The sequence below is a fragment of the Vitis riparia genome, chromosome 17 (genome assembly GCF_004353265.1).
Source record: "Vitis riparia cultivar Riparia Gloire de Montpellier isolate 1030 chromosome 17, EGFV_Vit.rip_1.0, whole genome shotgun sequence".
Classification (NCBI taxonomy): Eukaryota; Viridiplantae; Streptophyta; class Magnoliopsida; order Vitales; family Vitaceae; genus Vitis; species Vitis riparia.
In genome coordinates, this window is record NC_048447.1 from 8,666,970 (window position 1) to 8,683,022 (window position 16,053).

General features: G+C 35.5%; 2 protein-coding genes across 2 annotated transcripts; one reads left to right on the forward strand and one right to left on the reverse strand.

The window, feature by feature from the left end:
- The first annotated feature begins 3,847 nt into the window (after positions 1 to 3,847).
- On the forward strand, positions 3,848 to 5,654 carry LOC117904562 (elongation factor TuB, chloroplastic). The gene has a single exon (XM_034817235.1). It carries the CDS (start codon positions 3,955 to 3,957, stop codon positions 5,416 to 5,418), a length of 1,464 nt encoding a protein of 487 aa, XP_034673126.1. The 5' UTR covers positions 3,848 to 3,954; the 3' UTR covers positions 5,419 to 5,654.
- A 2,560-nt stretch (positions 5,655 to 8,214) lies between these two features.
- On the reverse strand, positions 8,215 to 14,199 carry LOC117904563 (protein DEHYDRATION-INDUCED 19 homolog 5-like). The gene is made up of 5 exons (XM_034817236.1): positions 13,972 to 14,199; positions 11,119 to 11,234; positions 10,654 to 10,731; positions 10,369 to 10,574; positions 8,215 to 8,698 (listed from the first exon to the last, which is right to left on the reverse strand). Exons 1-5 carry the CDS (start codon positions 14,048 to 14,050, stop codon positions 8,596 to 8,598), a joined length of 582 nt encoding a protein of 193 aa, XP_034673127.1. The 5' UTR covers positions 14,051 to 14,199; the 3' UTR covers positions 8,215 to 8,595.
- Positions 14,200 to 16,053: the final 1,854 nt, after the last annotated feature.

Genomic DNA, 16,053 nt, shown 5'->3' on the forward strand with positions numbered 1-16,053 from the left:
AGAGCAAAGAGACAATGTAGGAAGGACCAACATAACCTTGAGAACACATAAGAATATGAGAAAGTGAAGTGAAACTAAGAATAAATCGCAAGAAATAGTGTGTGTATGTGTGTGTGTGTGTGTTGGAAGCATTCCATGGAGTGCTTGAATGCTCCTAGCGTGGGAAGGGCACTCAAGTAGTTCCTTCTATTCCTAAGTTATCAAGTGTTCTTTTAGCTTCTCAAATACTTAAGTTATCCTTCAAACGTAAAATATGTCTCTCTTAATGTAAAATCCCTTGAAAATCATCTAAAAAAGGGAATCTAAGCAAGAAAATGATGAACTCATATGCAGACTGCTCTCTTTATGTTATCAGTACTTAACAAATTATGAAATTCATAAATTATCTGAGTAAACACAAAAAAATTAACTCATAAATCTTTTAGAGAAATGATCTAAAAAAGAAAAATAATTGATATTTAGACTTAGGGGACATTTCAAGAGTACATAAGATATAACAACCATAACATCAAACAATAGTGATCAATATTAAGGTGATCAATATAATCCATATTACTCATCTAGGTTATCCATTAAGTCATATCATGATCAAAATCAAAATCATTCTCATTCTATTTGACTTCTATTTAACATGAAACTCTTTGATTGTTTATACACAATACTTAAACTCCCCCTTTGAATTTATTGTTATTTTTATCAAATGATCATAAATCTCAACAAGAACTAATTGTAAATGTGAAGGTGTTATCCTTAAATATAGAAAATTACCTTTCACATACTAAGTAGTCTCTTCCACATTGGAGTTTTTCCAATTTGCAATTGATTACTTCCCTTTTTGGTTTAAATAGATTTGACTAAAGTAACCTTTTTCACTTCGAGAAATATGAATTATAAATTACATCAAACATTTGTATTTTAGACAACTTCACAACAGAAATACCCTCATGAGTAATAGAAAGAATATCTCAAGCCTCTTTAGTATGCTTAGATATTGTTATCCTATGAAACTCATTAGGACTCATACCATTAAATGTTGGTGAAAGCACTAGTGTTTATCTCATTGTCTTTATTATCAAGTTTGTCATATTCATGTTTGGGCTTTAATTCTCTAATGAATTTACTAGTTCTATTCCAACTTTAATGGAAGTCCCCAATCAAATTTACATTATAAATTCATCCTCTTTGCATCTCCAGGAAGAATTCTATTCAAACTTTCCAATAGGGATAATTGTTTTTATCAAAGTATGAAGGATTATTAATAGAAGATCTCACTCATTGTGATTCCATTAATTAAGATCAACCAGGGATTGAAAAAGTGTAGCTGACACTAATTAAAATTTGGATCTTAGATCACAAAACTATCTCAAGAAGGCTCATAATTTTAGAAGGTGTGTCCAAGGTGTAACCACTCCATAGTTATAGCATCTTGCTTGCCAAGATACCCTATTCAAAAGGAGTATCTCATTTAACTTATTTTTTTTAAAATACTTTTATTCTTGAAATTTCTGATTGTATATTAAAATTTATATAATTTTATAACTTTTTGTTTAATGATTCTTTGAAATGTTTGAAATCTTAAATTTTCCATTAATTGAATTAAATTTTGGATTATATCTTATAAAATTGATACATCTCTTAATTCAGTTTCACTTTACTTATGCATGTGCTTTATATTTTACCTTGCGTCTAAGATATAGGAGACTTTTGCACCTTAGGTGTGCCTTTTACCCTTTAAAACTACGAGGGTTATACGTAAGTCCTCTTTTTATGACCAAAAAAATTAATTTTCATTTCTTTTGCAAGTCCTTTGATCAATACTAATATTCAATTATTAAAACAAAGAATAATCTTACAATTGACACGTGATGTACATTGAAAACCACCTATAAAAGTTTCTTAGAAACTTTATTGATATAAAAATCATGCACTCTCATCCACACCACAACCCTGCCCCACCCCCCGCCATGGGGATATGTGGTGGATTTGGGCACCACCAAATGGTCTGAAATGAAGTACGTGGCACAAAGGGGGACACACTCAGCTGAGGATGTGGAATGTGTAGGAGTCATAATCCTTGATAGTTCATATTAGCCACAAATTCCAGACCACCTTAAGATTTGATGGGTCTCGATCAACCCACTTTTGGTCAATAGTAAGTAGTCACCCTACTCAGTAAGACACATTTAGTTGTAGTTGTAGTCGCAGGCCGTTATGGGATTGGCCCCATGACCCATTTGATCTTACTCCACAACAAATCTCAAAAGCAAGAAATGTTTGGTTTTTTTGAAAAAATTCGAGAAATAAAATAATCACCAAAAATATGATGAAAAAAAATATTTATAATTTATAATTTTTTTAAAAAAATTTAATTTATTTATCCTTTTTACGTAAAAATTAAATGATTTTAAAATACAAAAATTTTGAATTCGTTATATTTGATTTTCTTTAATATTTTTTTTTTCCAAAAACCAAACATAAGATTTTTTTTTAAGCATTTTTTTTTACTTAGGATTTTCTTGAAACTAAATATCAATTTGAATTTTTTTTTCAAACATCTTGCTCCAAATATAGGGATCTTTTCAGTTATGTTAAAAATAAAATTGATTAAATTTATTAATCTTAATTAGAATTTTTATGGTTGCTTTTGAATAGTTTTATTAAAAGGCTTTTTTATTTGAAATTTTTTTAATATAAAATTTTTAAAAAATTGTTTCTCATAAAAAAAATTTATTATTATTATTATTATTATAATTGTTAGTCATTTTATATAACATGAAAATTTCCCTTGAAAAATTTATAATACTAATATTATTCTAAACCCTTTTTAAAATTTAACAAGAATTACTTTTACTTCTTTTACTCTTAATTAGTGAAAATTAATAGATATCTTAGGATTTTGTTAAAACACAAATCTTATATTTGATTTTTTTTTTAATTTGAGAAAAATCTAACTAAAAGAAAATAGGGAAAAAAATGAGGGAATAAAAAAATGGGTTATTTGATTAAAAGATTCAAAATCCAAATTTAAAAATCTAACCTTCCATCTTTTTGAAAAATTTAATAAAAATATATTTGTTGTTATCTCATAAAAATAACATTTTCTTTTAATTATTTTTCAAGCAAAAACATGGAAGAACTAGACTCTATTTGATGGTGTGATTTAAAAATAGTTTTTTGTTTTCAAAACAAAAACTGTTTTTAAATTTTTTTAATACTATTCGGTCATTATTCTTTAAAAACAAAGTGAATAGAGAATAAGTAAAAATTGTTTTCATCTGTTATTTAAAATAATAAAAAAATATGAATATGTTTAATCATATTTTTTAAAACTTATTTTTAAAAATTATTTTTAAGTTAAAAGAATAATAAACATTTTTTAAAAATAAGTTTTAAAAAAATGGCCAGATGGGTCTTAGATTTACAAATTGGGGAATTATTTTATTCATTTTAACCGATTAATTCATAAAAAAATAATAAGTTTAAAGTTAATATATTTCACTTATTCTCTTCTTTTATTTAAAAATTAAATAAATTTAAAATATGTAAAGGTTTAAAATTAAAACTATATTTGATTCCAAAATTTTATGATAAAGAAAATCTGCCAAATTTTTTTTTTTTTTTATAAATATTTTTCAGTAAAACAATATTTTTAGTTTTCCACTTTATACTTATATTTCAGGGAATATATGAAAATATGAAATCCACGTGTAAAGAGAAGAGAAGGGTAGCAGAGAAGTAGGGTGAGTAGAAGTGGTGAGAGAACATGTGAAGCAGAAACGGATAGGAGGGGCGTATGAGGCCATCTTTGGTCTTCCCACACAGCTACAGATAACAAAATCCCCACTCCCCACTCCTCCCTCCTCCAGTCCTCCTCCAGTCCTTCACCACCCACTCCTACACCCACCTCCCTCTCCCTCTCTCTCTCTCGCTCTCTCTAAAGTCGAGCCTCCTTCAATGGCAATTTCAGCAACTTCAGCTTCTGCTTCCACAAAGCTCATATACCCATCTCCTCCTCCTTCTTCTTCTCCTTCTTCCTCCACCACTCTCGCTCTCTGCACCCCTTCTCCCCGTACCAGAAAACATCCCTCTAACCTCTCCTCCTCCTTTCTCAGTAAACCCTCCACCACCTTCCTTTCAACCCCCACCACCACTGCCACCACCACTCAGCGTCGTTCTTTCACTGTTCGAGCTGCCAGGGGAAAATTCGAGAGGAATAAGCCCCATCTCAACATTGGGACAATTGGCCATGTCGACCACGGCAAGACCACTCTCACTGCCGCTCTTACCATGGCCTTAGCGGCCATGGGCAACAGCGCCCCCAAGAAGTACGACGAAATCGATGCCGCCCCGGAAGAGCGCGCCCGTGGAATTACTATTAACACTGCCACCGTCGAGTACGAGACTGAGAACCGCCATTACGCCCACGTCGATTGCCCCGGTCATGCCGATTATGTCAAGAACATGATCACCGGGGCTGCCCAGATGGATGGCGCCATTCTCGTCGTCTCCGGCGCTGACGGGCCCATGCCCCAGACCAAGGAGCACATACTGTTGGCCAAGCAAGTGGGTGTCCCCAATATGGTTGTTTTCCTCAATAAACAAGACCAAGTTGATGACGAGGAGCTTCTGCAACTTGTTGAATTGGAAGTTCGTGAGCTTCTTTCTTCGTATGAGTTCCCAGGTGATGATGTTCCTATCATCTCTGGCTCAGCTCTTTTGGCTTTGGAAGCTCTGATGGCAAATCCCAGCATTAAGCGAGGTGAAAACCAATGGGTCGATAAAATTTATGAGCTTATGGATTCTGTTGACAGTTATATACCAATTCCCCAACGTCAAACCGACCTCCCATTTCTTCTTGCCATTGAAGATGTTTTTTCAATCACGGGTCGTGGAACCGTGGCCACCGGCCGTGTCGAGAGGGGTACGATTAAGGTTGGAGAGACAGTGGACATTGTGGGTCTGAAGGACACCCGAAGCACTACTGTAACTGGGGTTGAAATGTTTCAGAAAATTCTTGATGAGGCGCTTGCTGGGGACAATGTTGGAATTTTACTCAGGGGTGTTCAGAAGGCTGATATCCAGAGAGGGATGGTTTTAGCTAAGCCCGGTACCATTACCCCGCATACTAAGTTTTCAGCAATTGTATATGTGCTAAAGAAGGAAGAGGGTGGCAGGCATTCACCATTTTTCGCAGGGTATAGACCTCAATTCTACATGAGGACTACTGATGTGACTGGCAAGGTGACATCCATTATGAATGATAAGGATGAGGAGTCTAAGATGGTGATGCCCGGTGACCGAGTTAAGATGGTGGTTGAGCTCATAATGCCAGTGGCTTGCGAGCAAGGGATGAGGTTTGCCATCAGAGAAGGGGGCAAGACTGTTGGAGCTGGTGTTATTCAGTCCATCATTGAGTGATACTAGGAAGCTTTGGCATAACAGCAAATGCTCTTCTTCACTTTTTGAGTAGTGTCCAAACTTCATATCTTAAGCTTTATGCATTTAGTTCCACCCTTTTATGCATCTTCCCGGATGTCATATATTCTGCAGTTTTGTTATTCTTTTGCTTTGTGCCAATGTCTTAGTTTAGTTGGATAATATTCTTGTGATAATTCAATGTGATAAGCTCTGTTGCTTCAGCTGTTGTTGAGCCCTATCAGTGCCTAGTTGTTAGAACTTTTGCTTGGGATGGTTTTCCAGCTATGCTAACATTTCCTTTTTCTTTTAAGAAACTTGATTTCCCCCCCTTTTAGTTTGATGTTTCTATGCTCATGAAACTGAAATAATAATCAAGACTTGCCTGCAACTCAGAAAATCCCACTCTGGTGCTTGTTTGGTTCACCTTGTGAAAGTTATTCTCAAAGTTGCATGTTTCCAAGACTGCAAATGCTTATAGCATATAACCTTAATGATTGATCCTCCTACTTGGTTTACTCCTCAAAATCCTTGGATTGGTAGTTGGGACTAATCCTTCACTAACCGGACACAGAAAGTTGATGCATTTATTTAATACGGTTCCCTCACAAGGATTTATTTATTTATTTATTTTTATTTTTTTTTATTTTTTTTTTATGGGTAATTTTTTTCCCTATTGGGACTTGAACCTGGAACCTCCCACTTGAGCCAAGCCTCAAGGCATGCACTCTCACAAGGAATTTATTCTGCCTTCTGAATAAGGAACTTGTCCTAACTGATAATTCAAGTTTTTATACCATAAAAAATATTCCAGTTAGTAGTTTATTAATTTGGTAGATTTTGTGGATTAATCGGTAGAAAAAGTGATTTTTTGCACATGTACATATTCTCCCTTACGGTGTTTTTACTTACAAGTGCTCTGGTGCCCCAATAAGCCCTCTTACTCTACTGGGAACTTAACATGTAAAATGAGAGTGAACCTGTCTTCTACTTAGCCTATTCTCAGTGTCATGAGGAGTTGTTCACTTGCTTTTTGCTTGGCTGCTTGCTTTTTCTTTTATTTGTTCTCTTGGCCAGAAAGTCATCTGATTCGTTTCATCTTCTCTTCTAATATTTTGTTCTTCTGGAATTGTAGAATACCTCAAATCCATAGCAGGCAGCATCTGTAAGGTACAAAATGCATACAGGACACAATATGCACCAAGCATTGTTTTGAACTCATTAGTTTTTTTATGACTAGAATGAACTTGATATTTTTATGTAGTGTTACCCAGTTGTCAGCAGACCTGCAGATTAATAGCTACTACAGAGAGTATATCATGCTGCTGAGCTGACAATCATAAAAATCATTACGTGGATTTTAGTATGAACACACAAGGCAATTTGAAAATGGATGCTTACATGTGCTCAAATTCTTTTTACTTTGCCTTTCATTATAATAAGATGCTCAGTTTAGAACAAAATCTGAATGATAGGCAGAATCCACCAATCAAACTTTCTTAATTGTTACTTCTGTTACTTGTATCATTGTACTGTGGGGAAGTAGATTAATAGGCTTCATGTTTTACTAGGGCGATTACATAAGAATGATTTAAAGTGTTAAGTATATTTAAAGTAAATTGTCATTGAAGCTTAAGTTGTTTTAATTCAAGTTGTTACAACTTCTGGTGGAAACAAATAGAAATCAATGAGTTTCTTTGCTGGTACAAGATTGAAGAGGAAGCAGGGTTCTACTTGGTTCCAAGAACTGCTTGCTTAGCTTCTTACTGCATTATTCCTTTCATGTAACTTGGTTTTGCTTGTGGAAATGCATTTTTGTGCTATACCATGGCCTTTTTTTGATGGTGTAACCAATCAAGTTCGACTCAAAGAATTGTACAATTTCAATCAACCTGTTGCTTGTTTTGAAAAAATTCAATCTTCAAGGGGAATCAAATTTATTGTTTCATAGTGATAACTTTTCTGAGGTATGAATGTTTCTGACAGTCTCGTCTTGGCTCTACCTACAGTGAAACAGGTATCCAATCTTTGACAGATCCAGCTCATAGTTCATGTTACAAGCCAGAAATAGTAGAAATGCATTCATGTTCCATGCATCTCCAACTTGCCCTGCTACTACCCATACATGGGGATGTTTGTTGGCTGGGAAAATGTTTATAGTACGGAGAATTTGTAGCACATAACCAGTAGTGTGTTTCCAATACCTTAAGTGGGTGTCGCCAATGTTCCTAAACGTGTCTCTTGCCAACATTGGCTTCATTAAAATTTGGCATCATTTCATTAAAGATTGATCACTTGCCATAATAAAAGTTCAGAGGGTAGGTGAGGAACCAACTCCAGGAGCATAATGAGAAACTTTTGACTTCCCATTTGCAAGCCTTGTGTGGAAACCACCATATACATATCTTCAGCTGGGGACTGCAAAGCTTAAAATGCAAACCATTACTATATTTTCCAATCTAAACTACCATAGAGTTGATCCCTTTTAAGGTCAAGACACTGCAAATATTTGAATTTTGATTCTGCCCTCCAACCACTGCAGCCACCTCAGGTCAGTAACACTTGATCATCATCTTTATCTCATCAAGTATTATGTGAGTAGACACAACCTGTTAATGATGCTAGGATAACCAAGGCAACATTAGGCGATGGGCAGTCTTAAGAGCGGACAGAACCTACCGCTGATGCCAGGATAACTCTTCTTCTAAGAAGGCTTCCAAACTAAGTTCTTGCCCCAAACCCATCGGTTATCCACACACCTGTTCTTCAGCCTAAACTAAAATAATGGTTTTTGGGGTATACTGAAATCTGCTGTCCATGAAATTTATACTTGGAAAATAAAAGTTTAATATTTAGGCTAGCTTTAAAACCAGGAGAGTTTGTTTTCTACATATTACAGAACGTTGCCTTCATACAGGCTGCAAATATGCGTACATACATAGATTGCTAGATAATAAATATGCATTGCCTAAAGAGTAGCCATAACCACGCCCAATTCATTGCCCTTTTCCAGGACAATTCTTCTAGAAAACCAGATATAGGAACTATTTGACTTCCTAAATTCAAGCATCTGTAGTAAAACCCAGTAGCCGGGCACAGCATTGGTGATCAATGAGTGAAGTGGCCCTTGGCATTGTTGAAAATTCTAAATTCCGCAATGTGCTGACAGGGCAGAGGGTCCTAGAAAATGGTTGACCCAATCAACTGTTGAACAAAAATGGCTCTCTGCTGTCTCTCTTCATAATCTTGTTCTTGGCCTTCACTCGGTGTTGATGGCACAGTGCTGCACAAACAGAAAACATCAGCCACTTGCTACTTCTGAGTCATGATTCTCATGCATGCATGTAACAATTTGCATAATCATTTGTTTTTCTTTTCTCAATCAAGTCTTTAACATGTCATTATACAACTAGTGAAAGTTATGTAGAGTAGTTACAGGGCCAGGTAGGAAGTCCATTCAACAGTCTTTTTCAAAAACAAAGAGCCAGGTAGGAAGTCCACTCAAGGATTCTTTTTAATAATGAAAGGGAAGGCAATACTGCAATAATAGTGTAAAACAGAATCAATTGCATAATATGAGCGGTTCATTGGTTTATTCACTTGTGGAGTGCAATGAAAAGAAAACACATAACAAAATAGCCCCTCAAGCATTCTCACTCACATGTTGACGGCCATCCCAGGTGGGGATGGGAGTGGGGAGGGTGGAAAAAGACTTGAAGGTTTATGACATGTAAGAATTCTTCAATCCATTGGATGACATGGATAAAAAGTGTCAATATTTCTATCCAAGTCAAAGTAGCAAACAAAGGTTGAAACAGAGTTAAATCATTCAGAGAATATCCTGGCCTTTTGGTGGTCTTCATTTGAGGGGGAACCTAATTGTACCGATGTTGGTTTCTCATCATTTTTAGATTGTGTTCAGATTCCTCACCAGGATTCGGATATAGGTTGCAAAATCAAGAGATTTACTATCCATAATTTAACAATCAGCATTCAAATCAATGTGAGAATGAAAGAAATCAACTTTCAAGAATTTCCAAATGTAGCGTATTTTACTTTTCTTTAAGCAGATTATCTACCCACAAAAATTGGCAAGTTTTTACTGAAAAGAATGCCTAAAATCAATGCAGTTCATCATCAGTGAGGGTATGTTGTTGACAAATGGCTGTGGGGTGCTTGATACTGCTAGGTCTGGCTTCAGAAGGTGGTTGCAGGAATACATTAATGGGTTAGACTACTCAGAATGAGTTGCAAAATCTGATGGAATCCTGAAGTCCCTTCTCCTCTCCTTCCCCCCCCCCCCCCACCCCCGCCCTCTGTCAGGATTTAGGAAATAACACCAATCCCCACTTACTTGAAATTCATGGATTTTCCAAACCCAGCACATCAGAATGACATCAATATCCAAAATCAAGGACCTGTTTGGGAACGTTTTTTAAAATAGTTCTCAAAAACGGTTTTTGAAAATATTTTTCAGAAAAAAAAAAAAGATCTCTACTGTTTTCTAAAACAAAAGTTTGTTTACGAACTTGGAATGTTCTCAACCTATTTTTTTTTTTTTTAAATAACTTTTATATGTAATGTTTTATTTTCAATTATTCCCCATATTTATACAATTATTTTTTTAAAACAGTCCCCAAAAATCCAGTGAAAACAACCATAATATGTTCTTGGAAAACACTCTGTTTTTAGAACAATTCTCAAACAACTTGTTTGGGAAACATTTGACAACCAAACATGTTTTCATGTCTTTTTGTTCTAAAAAATAGAAAATTATTTTTGAGAACAGTTCCCAAACATAGCCTGAAACTCTCATCAGAATGATGGACTTGGATTTGTTGGAGGCTAATCCAACTGTAACCAACTAGTTTAAACATTTTAATTTTTAACCATATACCATCAACTACAAGATTTAAATCCTCTTTAAACTTTCAAGAGTTAGGAGGGGAATACCTTTTCATATCAGAAGCAAATGAGGCATTATCACTAGAGCATTTATCTTGCTGGTTGCCATCTGAAACAGATATACTGCAGAGAAACGGTGAAAGGAGTGGATCAGGTGCAGATTCATATGAGTTTCCCCTAGAGCCGAGAAATGAACTCAATTCTCTAAGGGGGCTATTTGTCCAGGCACCAGATTTTTGAGACTTTCTCCTCCGCTGCAAAGAAGACAATAATGCTTAAATAGGTTATACACTATAATTGACAACCTGAAGGTGCAACACCAGTGAATAATACCTTTAATGAATGGGCATGCTGCAATGTGAAATGTCCAATCACATCCTTTCCTAGATTTGCCGCACACAAGGGACAAACCTGAAATAGCAATGTTAAGATAGAGCTCAGAGCAATCAAACTGAGTTTTGAGGACCTGATGATTGTTTGCATGCTGCACTGTATGATGTCTAATCATGTTATCCCCCTATTTTGCCACATCACATATTTGTATGGCTTCAATTCTAATCTTATTGACCAAAATGAAAAAATATGATGCATTAAACCCAATAAAAACTTTCTATTCTTAATTTTGCTATGCTCAAAATCCAGCACCTAATAGAGAACTGGAAAATATAGAGCTAAATTGCCAGACAGTTATCCGTTGTCAACAAGCCAAAACAGAAAAGTTCCCTGTCCACTTAAAAGTGTAGCACATATAAAAAGAGAGAAGTTCATATGAAAACAAACATGTAAATGTTCACATACCGCATTTTTTAAGTCAAAGCAGTGCTCCTCCTGCAGATGGCTACAGAGCACTGGAATTTCAATGTCCACATAACAGAAGGGGCATGGGAAATAAGCTCTTGCATCATCATCTCCTTCTGAATCATCCAAGATCAAATGATTATTTGTTTGATATACACAAAAGAAGGAAAAAAAAAGACAAAAGGCAAAAAGAAAGCTGTCATACGGATAATATATTAAAAAATCTACCAACTACAAGTGACCAATGCATGCACAATGAAAGTGCACCATGGTTTTGGAGGGCCTGTCACCATTGAACCCATGATTTATTTCCCAAGCCTACTCCTGGCTCAGCTAGATTTATTAACCTTAAGGTGTTCTGCAGAGGGGAACCTTTGAATGTGATTCAAATAGATGGGTTGATTGTCTTAGTTTGAGAGACCATTCACAGAGAGAGGGGGCTGAAGTGGGGGTCAAGGCATGGTGGGGCAGAGTGAGGAGGACGACCCTCTGCCTCAGCTCTAATGATAAACATAATAACAAATGTACCATGATATTGACATCCAAACGAAATGTGTGTGGGGCAGAGTTGTTCGTAACCTTCTCCCTCTGCCATAATTAGATCGGTAGTCAAAACAAAAAGGGGAACCCTCTATGAGAAAGGGGCTGAGGCAAAGGCTGCAAAGCTGGATATCCAGACTTGCCAGCAGCCAAGTTGCTTGGGCATCCACCAAGCCATGGCCACTAAATTGCCACTATCCCTTATCATGGGAAGGGACTCAGCACCGTGAATACCATACAATTGTGGAAATTATGGAGGAGAGGAGGGGACATGTGGCACTATATTAGTGGATCCCAATGCACCCATGTGGTTCAAAGCTTTTGGGCATGTGGTGCTTAGAGAATTATTCATGTATCACAGAAGTCTCCTGCTTGTATAAAGGCATTTTTTTGTCACTGGTCCATGTGGATAACAAAAATGGAAGAACAAAACCAAATGAAATTCAACCAATAAGACTGTCACATTAAAAATGAACAAAGAAAGGAGGAAAAAAAAAATAGAGCATGGAAGGGATTGACCACTTAAGGTGATTCACCTCTATAAAACATTTCAATTTCAATAGCCATTAGCATCCAACAAAATAAATTTCATCTTCATTATTGTTCACAGCTTTTTAAGAGTCCACATTAATTCTCAGCAATCCTAATTTCAGCAATGAGACAAATATAGAAAATTCTGACATTGTCTGTTCAAAAATAACATCTCCAGCACATGTGCTATAAAACAATACACAAATATCCACTAATGTGCCAGACTCCTAAGGTATTCCTACAATTGCCGTTGGTCTAAATTACCAAACCAGATTTAATGGATTTTATGTTTATGACACCATCAGAAACGACTTCTTTGAATCAGCATATGATTATCTATTTGACCTTTTAGGAAACCATTAAAAGACCACTTTTCATTGCCAAGGAAAAAGTTTTCATTGCACAAATTAAAACCTAAAAGAAAATCTGTACACGGCCATCCATATGCATACTATATAAAGGAGGCACTCAGTAGTGCCAGAAAGCAACTACCCATTTTGAATAAGTGAGTAAATTCTGCATGAGATCTCAGGGAAGTGTTACCCTTGCTTACAACATCTAGCAGAGATAACTCCAAAGTGGATTTCTCTGTTGAATCTTGAGAAGATTCTTAATGCATCATGTTGATTTTCAAAAGACAAAAGACTCAAAGCATCCTACTCACTGAAAGCATGAGAGGCATGAGCCACATGTCTGTTTCTTACCCTCATCCTGAATCCTAAGTATTGGAAAACCAGCCGACATGGATGCAAGCTCTGGTTTCTCCTCCATTATTTCAATCACCATTGCCTGAAGGTCCTCTATAGACATGAATACATCCAAGATATCCTTAGGTATCCTTTCAAGATGTTTACAATGTTGAATCAGCAGCTCTTCATGTTGTTCAAACTCATGGTTGCCCACCTTGTCAGGGCAATTTCTCATGCTGATTGCTTACTTCACAAAATACTGAAGGAACAGAGAAAAAAGAAGATGGAGGGGGACCAGGGGTTGCAAATGGGTAATGAGATAGAGATTCTGGGAAGTTTTTTGGATCCAAATCCGCTTGCCTTCTTAATCACTATGAGAGTGAAAAGACTCCAATTAAATGAACTTTCTTCTCCAATTCAAGGCTTTTTACAAGAATTCATACCGACCCTTACAACCCAAGTTTCCTAAATTACCAAGATACAACCCAGTTTCTCTATTCTTAGTAACAGATAAGAACATCTGGCCACCCTAACAATAGAGACTTCTAAGATTCTCTAATCCTAATAAAAGAAAATAACAAAAAAGGTGGCCAGGATTTATATTAATAGGAGGACCCTAACCAAATAGGAAAATTAAAATCATAATCAATTATTACTACCCAGGGAAGAAAACCCCAGATATAATGCAGCAATTTTGGAAAAATTATACGTCAAACTCACTCTTTATTGAAACCACCGCAGATTTTAGAATCAATTGGTAATTCAAGCAAAACAACCACACCACCCCCCAAAACTATATCTATATATTTTAATGATGATTATAATCAATCAAAATCCTCAAACCCAAGGTAGTGAAATCTCCAAATTACCTTTCAAAGAAAAAGAACAGAAATACCAAAAACATTTTCTAAAAACAGACGTATGAATGAACCCAGCGGTGGAATCTCCCAAATTTATTTGTCAGTTCCAATTAAAAATTAAAACCCAAAAAAGAAAACCCAGGAAAAAACCGAAAACGTTTTCTAAAAACAAAAGCATGGCAAACCCAGAAAGCAAGGCACAAGAAAAGGGGAAAAAGTAATCGAAATAATACCAGAGTTGAGGCGAGCAGCTTGGACAGCAGTGAGGTGCTTGGCCGAGTGAATCCTTGAAGCCCAGAAGTCAACGTCCATGATGGTGAGTCTCCGGCGAAATGGGTCGGCAGTTTCCGGCGAATAGAGTGAGATTCCGGTGAGTCAGTCAGTAGATGGGAAGCTTTCTCATCAGTTTGACGGGTGGTGACAATCAAAGTGGTGTTGCTGAGGACACTTCCCTTGTGGGTCTGACTCATTTGTGAAGCCTTTTCTGTCACACAAAAGCTACAACATGGATGACTGACACGTGTAATTCGAGAAAATTATAATAATATTTCCCGAGAAAATATTTGTTTATGTGCAATGCATCCATCAACTCAGATAAAGGGCCTTTGCTGTGTGTGGCTCATGGAGATTTCCCCGTTCTGTAGAAAAAAAAAGTTGCCATTAATAGAACTTAAATGATGCTTTCGCATGAAAAAGTCTACTAACTCTTAAACATTTGGATAAAAAATAATAATTTTTAAAATATTAAAAATTTATTATTACCTCAAATTTTAAAATTTTTAAAATTATAAAATAAATTTATACTTTTGTATACTCCGAAAGGACTCTTAAACCCCCCACCCCCCTCCCATAAGCCATAAGGTGTTGATTAAAACTTAAAAAAAGGAACTATATTCCCTTTGCCCCACTTACGTTAAACTATCCTATCACGAAACCTACTACTCACGTGCCGCCTACGTGCTCCCATGAATCATCCCTACGGGGAATATTAGCTACACTAAAACCCTTTGATGTGAGAGTTCATGAAATATACGAGTTGGGTGATTGGGTTGAGAGAAAATTAATATTGAAAAAAAGTGGAAAAAACAACAAATAGTAATACAAATTATTAAGACCTAATATGTGTATTGAAATAAAATTCTGTAATCTTAAACTCTCTAGTTTGATCCTCTTTATAATTTATATTTTCTCGATTTATTTATGGATATGAGTATAAATTCTATCTATTTCTTCAAATTTAAATGTAGGATCGTACGTGAAAAAAATGTATTATTATTGTTGTTGATATTACCATTATCAATTTACATCCATTGAAGTTGAGGTTGAAGAATTAATTTTAAATTTATGTATTTATTATTTAATCAAATAATTTTTTGATGTTGGTGTCCCTGTGGACCAATCTTTGGCTTGCTACTCTATACATGGACGACCAATTGTGAATTACAGGCTTAGAGCAACTTACTTTTGACGTGCCGCCCCATGTGCACCCAAGTACATCAGAACCCTTGATGCCCCAAGTCATAGAAAATGAAACAAGAAGATGGGTGTGTGTGATTGGGTCTAAAGAAGAAAAATACAAAAAGGAAAACATAAATAAAAGACGAGTTCCATAGTAGGCGACCCAACTGGAATATGGGCATAAACCATTACACTGGACAGCTTAAAAGTTATTTGGGTCAGTGACTGTGCATTACACCAAGAAAAGGGCAAAGAAGAAAGAGGAAAAATAAATAAATATGAGGAATTATTGCTGAGGGAGGATTGCATGGTGGCCTAAAGGGGAATGGTAGTGCTGGGCCTGCTGGCTCGCCACTTTGGGGTTTAACTGACTGTTTTGGGTTGGCTAGGCCTCTTAGTGTGTATTGGAGACAACATTTACAGCGGTAAAGTGAATCCCAATGATGATTTGCATTGAAGGGGTGACGTTAGATTTTACCCCAACAAAGAAATTTAAAATAGTATTAATTCTGAGTCTATATATATATTTATAGGCTATCTTTGTATCAATAATTGATTGTGAATCAATTTTTTGTTAGGTTTGATTCTTGGAAAATATTATGGAAAGAAAGAAAAATGTACAAGAAAATGAATTGTTTATGTTTGGTTGTTGTATAAAAAATATCAAAGGATATAAAATATAATTTAAATTAATTAAAAACTTATATATTTTAAATTATTTAATTTTTTTATTGATAAATTAAAATAAGTAAAATGAGTTTAAAGTAGTAAATAAAAATAATTTATTGACTTTTAATCATTTTTTATTCTTCTGCCTAAGGATGTTTGTGTTGGAAGGTAACTTCGATCACATTAAG

Bases quoted from the DNA above. Each gene is read 5' to 3' on its own strand.
- LOC117904562 (XM_034817235.1), top strand. From the start codon at position 3,955: ATGGCAATTTCAGCAACTTCAGCTTCTGCTTCCACAAAGCTCATATAC.
- LOC117904563 (XM_034817236.1), bottom strand. From the start codon at position 14,050: ATGGACGTTGACTTCTGGGCTTCAAGGATTCACTCGGCCAAGCACCTC. The intron at 11,235-13,971 runs GTATTATTTCGA...TGGATGATTCAG, and splicing joins AGCTGCTCGCCTCAACTCTG to AAGGAGATGATGATGCAAGA. The intron at 8,699-10,368 runs GTATTCCCCTCC...CTGTTTGTGCAG, and splicing joins TTTGCTTCTGATATGAAAAG to CACTGTGCCATCAACACCGA.